At 39.8% G+C, this 11,051-nt stretch overlaps 1 protein-coding gene across 2 annotated transcripts in view; it reads left to right on the top strand.

Moving 5' to 3' along the window:
* The window catches only part of LOC109967076 (neuropilin-1a-like), a 116,571-nt gene that overhangs the window by 94,239 nt on the left and 11,281 nt on the right, over positions 1–11,051 (top strand). For both annotated transcript variants that reach the window (XM_020612418.1, XM_020612417.1), the window contains 3 exons: positions 2,213–2,388; positions 2,738–2,893; positions 6,694–6,838. In XM_020612418.1, the coding sequence (XP_020468074.1) occupies positions 2,213–2,388; positions 2,738–2,893; positions 6,694–6,838 (477 nt within the window). The remainder of the gene's footprint in view (positions 1–2,212; positions 2,389–2,737; positions 2,894–6,693; positions 6,839–11,051) is intronic.

The following is an 11,051-nucleotide window of genomic DNA, read 5'->3' as shown; positions in this document are numbered from 1 at the left end:
GAAGAGGGCCGGTGGGGGGGTTTTAGCCAATTCCAGCTGACATTGTGCGAGAGGCGGGGTCCACCCTGGACAGGTCGCCGATCTGTCACAGGGCTGACACACAAAAAAAAAGCCATTTAAAGTGATAAAAACAATAACTTGTACTGTACAAGACAAGCCCACTGTCTCACATGTAATCCATTCTTTCTGTCCTTGGAAGGACATTTGGTTTGGTTCTCAAACACAGAAAAGCACACCAACAATCCAGTAGAGAATTTTCATCTAGAACTCTGTAGCTTTAAATTGTAATGGTGGAGGCTTTTACATTCTTGGGAGCTGTTCAGAATCAAACATAAATATACAAATATCACACTGAAACCACACCCGTTTCAACCAAAATATTAGATCTAGATCGTTGCGGATAATGGATTTAACTTGGCTCGCAATGACCAGACCGGCGAGTCCAAGTACTTCAGAGTTTGATTAAGTTTTCTTATTCTGAGAAAACTGGAAGCACAGCTAAAGGCTCCCAATTATCCATTAATTATCACACTTTATTTCCTGATACTAGCCCACCTAAAATAGCAATGTTGAAGAGAGCAGACTGGCCTGGTTATTCAACAGATTGTATTGTAGCCTCGAGGTCAACAGGCGAGTCTTTCGATGCCCAGTGCCCACGAGACAAGGCTTTGCACACCCAACATGTTCCAAGTTCTGCTACCAGCTGCCTGGTGACTTCTGGCAGTGTGTACTTGTGTGTAAATCTCAGATGGACATGCAAAATGTACAAATCCCACACTGTAGTAGTGTGTTCAGTTGTAGCAGTAGTTGTTTGAAGCATTCAGTCCAAAAATAGCACTGCATTAAAAACCCTATATGTCTGTGTTAGTGGGGCTTGTTGCTTCAGGTACGAAAGATAAAACATGAAGTTTCTTCCCATTACAGCGATATCTGGGGGGAGTTTTCCTCATTCAAGTCAAAGGGCTAAGAATAGCAAGTGTCATATGTTGTACAGATGGTAAAGCCCTTTGTGGCAACTTTGTGGGTGCTTTGACTTGATCCTAGTGGTGCAGTCTGAGTAATACAGCCACCAGAGTTCAGCCAGAGTCAGCGTTTTTGTGGGAGCCCGTGCTCATTGGAATGATTAAGATATCAGACCGACTGTAGTTATGCATGGTAAAATGCACCCCCTCATTCATATGAATGAGCCTGTCTGTTAACACAGTGGGGTGCCAATGCAGATGACACCAACAGAAAAGCTGAACCTAGCAACGCAATGCAGTATCATCTGGCAAGGAACTGCAGAGGCCAGTGAAATCTGTGCAAGAGCTGGTAAATCATTTAGTAACATGAACAGTGAGAAATTAGTGCCCCTGTAATAACTCTGGAAACTCTGTACATGTAATGTTATAAATGGCTTTGCAGTGTTTTGGAATCTGTTCCTGAAACTGGACTTCCTGGATTGTACTGCATTGTTTCACTGGTACCTCATTCAATACATCCCCACCAACCCTTTACATTTTTTTTACGTTGGGCCCTTTCAGTCTGAATCCCCACTGCATCTCCTGTAGCTTTGTTTTACACCCTGCATTTTTAAAAACTTGTAAATTGCAAATATATGGTGTTGTTTGTAGTTTATGGCCGGCAATAATCAGGGTGGACCAACCCAAGAGTTCTTATGATTCATGGATGGACGGTGAAGTCTGTGCATTGAAAGGTGGCCGTTTCAATTTGGTACGTCAGTGGACTAATCTGGCAAATCACAGCGGAAGAACTCTTACTTCTATAAAAGTTCCAGGATGTTAGTTCTTGTGGAAATTAAGGTTCATGGAGTCTTTGGGGGAAAAGTAGAAACATGTGCACATCCACTATCAAATATATCTGGGCCTTATGGTACCTGCATGGAAACCCAGGTTTGTAATACCAGGGTGATCAAACCAATACAATGAGAAGTCAGTTATACTCACAGAAAACTTCATAATTTCTTGTTCACTTTAAACAAACTCAATTTGAGAAATGATAAACGGGCCTTTAGTATTTCTACTCGACTGGATAAACGGGCCTTTAGTATTTCTACTCTTGTGCAGCAGCACCCAGAGGGCATCGACTGAAATTGCTGACTCAAGCAGTGACAAGATAAGCGTGGTAGTGGACTGCCTTATCGTGCTGTGCGCTTTTCAAAAGTTTCTTATCCCAGTTCTCCTTCTCCCTCCCTCTTTCTTCCTCTGCACAGACTACCCATGTTCAGGGATGCTGGGGATGGTGTCGGGTCAAATCTCAGAAGCTCAGATCAGCGCCTCATCTTACAGCGACCGGGGCTGGGTGCCTGAGAACGCCCGCCTACTGACAGGGAGGTCGGGCTGGACCGGGCAGCAAACCAAGCAGCCCTTTAGAAACGAGTGGATACAGGTGGGTTCACAAGTCAGGTGCACTATCAAATTGCAAATATAGATTGAATAAGGTAACGGGAAATATTAACAATACAAAAGGTAAAAATCAGATTAACATGAGGAAAAACTAGATTATTTTGTTTCCTGGTGACTGGTTGCAGGGGTCCTGGCCCCCTGGTTGTGAACCTACACAGATCCATGTGATTATACATTTACCTACAATAACACAGCTGTACCATCGATTCCTGCCTTTTTTGAATTCATCTATTACTGGATCATATGGTTTATTTTTAGGCAAAATCAAATATACCGATGAAAAGTTCTTTATCAAAACTGTAAGATGCTTAGCCAGTCATCTTCACTGACAGGTGGATCTGGGCCAGGACAAGTTGGTGAGCGGCGTGGTGATCCAGGGGGGGAAACACCGTGACAAAAACGTTTTCATGAAAAGGTTTAAAGTGGGTCACAGCCTGGATTTAGAAGAGTGGACCATTGTCAAGGAGGACAACACCACCAAGCCCAAGGTTGGTTCATTTAAACCCCTAAAACACAGAACACCTGCTCCTATAATGTACATTCAGTCTGCATTTCACCACATAGAATCACACGTACAGAAGTACTAAGTTATGATAATTGTACACTGTAAAAAATGTTAAAAACAGTAATATTTGGCAGTTGTGATGCCAGAAAGTTACCATAAAGTTGTCAAATCTAACCAAATAATTTCCCACAATTTTATATACAGTTTTTTCCTTTTAATTTTAAAATAAACAGTGTGTATTTAAAAGGTTTTCTATGTTAAAAAAAAAAAAGTTTTTAAAAAGATACTAACAGAACAGCGGCACACCGGCGAATTTTTTATTTATAAGAATTATACTGTATAACAGATCATTTTAAATATACTGACAACAATCTACTGCTAATTTTATAATATATACAAAGTAATATTAGCGCATTTATTGTAGATTCACAGAAGTCTGTTCTTCATTTGACATGAAAAACTTGTTGCAGCTGTTAAAGCCATTTTGTACCAAGGAAGAACAAAGAGCACACACAGCTGTTTCCAGTGGCTTTGTTAGATACTAACTGTATGCATTTTTAATTTATTATTATGTAAAATATCGACCTAGACTTACTTTACTATGTATTACAGACACACTGTATGTTTCCATCATGAATGAGTTTGTCCAACTGGAATAAAAAAGAGCAACTACAGAGTTTCAAGTCTGCTAATTCAAATTGTGAAACAATAAATGGTAAATATTTGCACAATTATTATGAAATTGCAGCTATTTTGTCTTTTTATGTGGAAAAACTGGAAATATACTTTTTTTTTAAAATTAGATTCCCAACCAGTGGTGGAAGTACCAGATCCTTGGGTAGAAGTAACATTACCACAAAGTAAAAACTCCCCATTACAATAAAAGTCATGCATTCAAAAGTTATCTATCTCATTTGTTATATAGCTTAAGGTGAATATTTATAGGTACAAGCTAAGAAACTCATAGGATGTAAAATGTCTTTCAAAAGCTGTATGTGAACATCACCACTGAAATGGTTCTATTTTGTCAGCCACTCTTGGCTCCCCTTTCCTTTTCTTTATTATACCAAGCTATCTGCGTTTTTCATGGTGATGCAGGCCAGAACAGATGAACAGAAAGTAAATTACAAGAAAGCCAGTTAAAAAGTTGTTGACATGAATAAGCCTCCTCTTACTCTAATCTGTAATTCATGGAAGCCATCACGGACGTTCGACTGGCCACAGTGCCTCTCCTGGAATGAGATGTTTAGCAACCAAATTACAGACTGCTGTTCATGTGAACTCTGCAAATGATATTAGGATACAACGGATAAGTACAGATGGGGAAAGGAAAAAAGTGTATATGCATAGGTTTACAGACAGACACACAACAGGCAGTTTAAAGAAAAACATAAGGGGTGTAGCTTCATAGTATCACTGAGACGAAAGCTAAATGATGAACAAGACCACGCACACATTTATTTATCACTTTGCCTGCAGAGTTATTTGTACTTTCACTCAATCCTTCCAGTGTTCAGATCCGAGGTCCTAAAATTCTCAAGTGGTGTCATTAACTTCTGCACTGCTGCAAGGACGCATATAGCTGCAAGTATTATTCCTCTCTGATTGCCTACAGAGTTCTTGTATATAGCTAATTAGCCTAAAACTGTAGAGAACAAAACAAATGCATATAAAGTTTCTGTGGCACCTGGAAGTACAAGACAATCCGTGTTAAAAGGGTAATAACAATATATAAAATCTTCTAAAACTCAACATACATTATGTTTCAACACTAAAGGTACTGTATACAGTATCATTATTGTGCTCAGGCTCAGCCAGCACCATGTTTTAGTGATGTGTCGGAAGAGGAATTGTGTAGTAATAGGAACAATGACTGATAAAGTGCAGCAAAGAGCGCCACCATCAGAGACTCAAACCTCACCAACTAAGGGTCCAAACATACTGCGCACACTGTGAGATTGACAGGATGTGCACAACAGTGGGTGGATAGTACAGAAGGTGGAGACAACATCAGAGTCCAAACTGTCACAGAGGACAATTATAAAAAATAGGAACTGTTTTCTTTTTTTAATCCTCCTTCTCAAGAGGAAGCTCATGTCATTGCTATCAAGAGTCCCCTTCTTCTTCTCGGCTGGCCCGTTTGTGCGACATCCTCCTCTATGTGTTCCAGATGGCAGGGCGGAGGACGAGGTTTGGCATGAAACTCCTGCTGATTTACTGCAGATGGAGACCTAGATGCTCCTCTGACCCTTCACTGCACCTCCCTGCTCTGTTTCCTGTGGGGTTTTTTTTTTCTTCATAAAACTTCTTCAAAAGATGAGACAGGAAGGCTCAGTGAGAACTGGCCGGGACACGTATTTACACATAAACACTGTGTGTAATGTATATGCCCATTCATAAGCATGAGTGCCTATATAGTGACTGTCCAGTTGGTTTTCTTACTTGAGCTAAACCGCCAGTTCAGTATTTCTTCTTATTCATAATTTTTTTTCCAGAAAAAGTTTTGGAAATTGACAAGAATTTTTAAATTAGGGACCATTAAAATAAAGAAATACCAAATGTGCATAGTGAGTAAATGATAGTAGTTATTACAAAACTGTTTCCCTGATACTGTCATTCAAAATATTGAACTTCACTGTCAACATTGGTACATTCAGTGATATTTATGATACCTATGATGAACAGAAACACCAGGGTTGGTTTGAAAGGCTCATTTCTATATGTGGTTCCTAGCCAGGTTTTGGAAAAGCTAAACCCTAAAATTTGAATTATATTTTTAAAAATACCCATAAAGTTAACATGTTTAAAGGAGCATAAAAGACACATCATGCACAAGACGGTAAAATACCATTAAATAATGCAACAACAAAACAACATTAGGATTAGTAGCACACAGCATGTGTATGCTGAAATGTTAGCATGTACCATAGAAAGAATATTTTTACTTCTATATAAAAACTCTAATCTTGGTAGCTGAAACAAAGTTAAACACAGAGTCACAAAACAGCATCCATAAGCCTTTGATAGGTTGTACATATGGAAACCTCTGCTGTTCAGGCTGGCAGCAGTGTGGTTGGTGTTTGGTGTCCCACCACTTGGCTCCAGTTTGACCGTAACCATCCTCATCTGTGCTGTTCCCAGGTTGGCAATGTGAAGGGGCGGCCTCTGGTTCTAGTTTCCTAGTGTTTGCTTCAGTCTCTTCCAGTTCTTTAGTTTCTTTAGCTTCTTATGAAACTGATCAGAAGCAGACTTACATTAGAACAGTACAAGTTATTGTTTTGTTATTGTCAGGCGCTGGATGGACTTTCCATTCCAAGCAATGAACGCTGTCGAGTTTAAACAAAAATAGCAGGAAAAGTACATTTTGGCCACTGTTCTGAGATTTACAACCTTATAATTTATGTTACAACACTGATTTATCCTGAAAAAGGAATTCAGATTATTTAGAGTTCCTGAAAAGAATTCCTGGTTTTTCATAGAATATTGTTACTTGGCATCTTTTCTCTGATACAGTACAAGAATTATTTGGTCTTTCTCCTGTTAGAAAGGTCTTTGTGCTTTGATGATATTTGTGGTCATCCTTTAAACTTTCACAGCTACAGTAGCAGTTGCACCAGGTTGGACCAGACAGTGTGTTTTACACCTCTTCTTTAACACCCCCCAACTAATAGCTCAATGTTAAACCTTTTGTAAGAAAATGAAAACGCATCCTGACTTCTTTATTTTCTAATTCTTGCATCTGGTAGACTCTGAAATAAAGTCTGCCTCTCTCTTCTCCCTCAGATATTCATCGGGAATCAAAACCATGACACCCCGGAGCTGAGGTCTGTGGGTCCCTTCCTGACCCGCTACGTCAGGATCTACCCAGAGAGAGCCACCACCGAGGGCCTGGGCCTCCGACTGGAGCTGCTGGGCTGTGAGCTGGACGGTGAGTCCCATTCGCTGTCTGCACTGACTTAAAATAAAACGTGGTCAGCACAACCAAGGCTAATTATTCTGATGGAAAAGATGCTTTACTATTTACATTTAATGTCCAGAAACACAGGGTTCTTATAATATTTGTGATTATTCTGCTTGGCATGTAAATGTATGATTGTGTCTGCAGTATTTAAATCAGCATTCTCTCATATCTGCTTTAATTTAAGAGCAAATTAAAGTGAATACACAAAAGCCTGCACACCCTACTTTTACTGCCAACAAGCTTATTCTGAAAAGCTGAAGTTTTTTGTGTTAGTTTATGCATCTTCACTCTAATCTAAAAATTATATTATTCATGTAATGTGGACATGCTGGTACTTGTTTTCTGAGCATACGGCCCGTAGTTATACATTTTCGGCTGCACAGAGAAGGTTCTCTCACGGCTCTGAGGACATTGAGACCCGTGCACTAACCCATTCTTCACACACAAGTCCGCATCTATACTTCCCAGTACAACAACTCTACACAGGAGTCAGGTGTCAAGACCACATGTGTGAATCCCATTTTACATCTGGTGACCTCACACAGATGGTGATGAAAGGAGGAGGAAAGTCACCATTTTAAACGTGAACTGGACGTTTGGGAAAATTGCCACTCACTTTCAGGTGGCAAATAGAACAGGTTTAAACCATTTTATATACGTTTGTGTGTTTTAGTTTGTGTATGTGTGTATGTCATTAAACGATGAACTGCTTACACTTCAGGCTGCTTATCTGCAGCGTTTGGCGTGATGAGTGAGAGAGAGTGGGGGGAGCATACACATGGAAGGCTGACATACTACTATCTCTGCTGCTGCAGTGGTCAAAGCTGCAGGTGTGTGTGGGAGAGAGCGAGCGCTCGCCCTCTCGCAGTAGGTATGGGAGAAACAGATGAAGGGAGGAGGGAGGCTCTGGCGGAGTTGGAGGATCCAGTTGCTCTGTAGGAGGATGATAAGAATCAGGCAAAGCAGGTGAGATTTCAGAATAAATGAATGTGTGTGTGGTGTGAGACAGAGAAGACTAAAGTAGAGAAGAGAATGGACTAAGGAGAGATAAGAAGATGAGAAAGATCAGAGGAGTAACAGGGATCAAAGATCAACTGACAGCAGGTGATCTCAGAAGTTTTGGCCCTGGTACTACCCCTGAAAACCTCAAAATAAAGTTTTTGGGAGTCTCAAAAACTCAAATGCATTCAAAAGACTATTGCATTGACAAGCAGCACAAAGAATGTGACAGTACACAGACTTATTGTGCACTGTCGAACTGCTGACATGGAAATAATAGATGCACCATCTGCATAAATGGTTGTGCAAACTATAAATATACACAGAAATTTTAACCCTCCTCCTCTTCTAAAGTCCAATGAAAGTAAACCTTTTTGTATGCAAAACAAAAGCTCTTATTTAGCTAATAGAAGATCATAAGGTATGGTGATTAAGCCCTCATTATATTGCTAAAAGACTTGTTTTATAAGTTGTTTAATTGTGTAGATGCTTGGATTACCTGAGCATTATAATGTACTGTATTTTACATGTGGAAATATGGCCTGGTATTACTCCTGCTGTGGGGACTCTGCCTATCTCATGGGGACCATGTAGATCGTTAAATGTTAGGGTGACAACTTGGTTTAAGAATAGGGTTAGGGGTCAGCAAGTAGTGATCGTGGTTAAGGGTAGGATGAGTCTCTTTAGTTGTTTTCAACCATTAACTCCAGATGATGTCTGTGGAATTAGGTCTGGACGTTGTCACACATGTAGCACACAACAGAAAATAGTCCTGGCCAAACGCTTCCTCATCTACAGGAATCCATTTTGTTTACTTGGTTGACTCTTCTTCTTTGCCAGTGGATGTTTGTATGCTTCCAGTTTTGTTCAGGTGACATGATAGAGTGTCATGAACACACCCACTAGCCCTGTGTGAATACCCCAGACACACCGCTGTTTTTTTCTGTGTGAATACCCCAGACACACCGCTGGTTTTTTTTAACATGGGCACACTCCTGTTCCCTCAAACGTTACGCGGACTGTGCTCACTTGAGTTTGCTTAATGTCCGGATCAACTTACTCGGACATTTGCGTTCTCACATACGCCTCCCCCGGGTAATGTCATGGTAATTTCAGCATTCCAGTGCATGTCTGAAAAGGGCTTAGGAAATGAATGTAAGTCAGTGTAATGTCCCATGATGTGATGGAGACGTGTGTGTGTGTGTGTGTGTGTGTGTGTGTGTGTGTGCATGCTCACGTACATATGGAGAGGGGGATGAAAGAAGCGAGAGCAAAAAGAAAAAAGAGGAAAAGTGGGCAAAAGTAGTGGGGAGAAGTATGTGAAGCAGCATGTCTGTGTCTGTCCCAGATGAACACAGTTTCACATCAAAAGGAGAGAACAAAGACAACACACACACACACACACACACACACACACACACACAGGCATGGAGACAGTACAGACTGAACCACTTTTATCAGACTGCTTAAAGCACTTAAACACACATAATCTATGTGCACAATCAAATGCATGCAAACCATATGTGTATATTGGAAAGTCATACAGATGCACATATACTTACAGAAGTAAAGCCTAATCATGCATGTTAGCAATCTGTTATGCAAATCACAGCCTTATTGTACTTTGATGCTTGTTGTGGTGTGGTGGTATGTTGTGATTGTGGTGTTGTCTTCATTAATGTACATAAAGCTTTGACCTCAAGTGCACTGAGCAGCTAAATAAGCCAATTAGATGCTATCAAATAATCAACATGTACTTAAATTGATATCAGAAGCTTTTCTAAATGTAAGGTACTAGACGTAAGATCACTTTACCAGCAGTTTGTCTGATTCTTCCTTCTCAAAAAGGGTTTCTGTTCATTAAACTAAGGCCTGTGAACCCTGCAAGTCATATGATTCCTGTTATAATCAGAATGTCAGTTTAAGCTAGCACAAATACAAGCTTACACTGCATCACTGCGCTTTCATTGCTGATGCAGTTTTGTGTTAAATGATCAACTCTTAAATCCACACTGCCATAAGAGCAAACCTCCAGCCCACTCAGTGTGTTCAAAAAGGTTTCCTTACAAAGTTTAATTACACGCAGACCATCTGTGATTTTTACATACTGTAGCCTACATATGCTAATTCAATTTCCGTTTGCTTCATTTCCATAAAAACATATCACCAGACATCAGCTGTTTGATGGGAAACGAGTACCAACATGCAACCACTTCAGTCTTCAGAAAAATCAAGACACTTGAGTTTTATGGGTTATCCGTGTTTGTGTTAGTGTCAAAATATCTCTTTCCTCAAATGAGTCACAATTCTGTTACACAGAAAAGCAAACCAAAGGTCTTATTAAGCTTCAGATGTTATTACAATGTTTAGATGCCTCTTAAATTTGGCTAAATTAAATGTTTTATTGGTTTTTTTTTTGCATATCTGCTGTGGTGATACATGATCTATAGTGAAAGCTTGGCCCCACCTCACTGCTCCTCTCTCTGTAATTTCACTATTGCTTAGATGATCTGTCTCAGCTTTCTTCAGATTTCAATTAGATCTTGTCCAAGTTTCTGCCTTTTAGCAAATCTTTAGTATCTTCAAGGGATGACTTTCTGCTTTCATGTAAGTGCTGTATATTTTAGAGCAAAGCTCTGGAAACTTAAGACCCCGTTTCTGCAAGGCAAGGCAGCGTTATTTACAGTCTATAGCACATTTCATATACAGAGATTCCAAAGTGTTTTACAAAGGGAAACATTAACAGTATTAGAACCAGAATAAAATCCGTTTAGACCAAATAAAGATAAAACATTGTTAAAATGAGATCACATATATAAAAAGAAAATAAAAGGTCTGAGGTCAGTGAAAAGGGGCTATATATTTAACAGAGTGCAGTAATACATTGCAAATGGCCCCAAATGCAACAGAGAAAGCAAAGTGCAGAAGAGAAACCAATCGGTCGAAGGCACACGACGTTTTTAGTTTAGACTTAAAAACAGCAACACTTTGTTTCCAGAGTTGCAGTGATCCTCTCAGCCCATTGTTTTTCAGGCTCCTTTTTATGGAGCTCCATCAAATAAATCATAAAGCTGTTTTTGCACGGTTCTGTTTCCATTATAGCTTAGGAACTATGATCATTAGGTTAATTAAACTGGTAACAGATTAAAAAGCAACAGGTTTGAGACACAGTTTTCACATA

This window comes from Monopterus albus, unplaced genomic scaffold, assembly GCF_001952655.1.
Source record: "Monopterus albus unplaced genomic scaffold, M_albus_1.0 scaffold125.1, whole genome shotgun sequence".
NCBI classification, from domain to species: domain Eukaryota; kingdom Metazoa; phylum Chordata; class Actinopteri; order Synbranchiformes; family Synbranchidae; genus Monopterus; species Monopterus albus.
The sequence above is the reverse complement of the archived record's forward strand: the minus strand, read 5'-3'. Positions and strand labels throughout refer to the sequence as shown.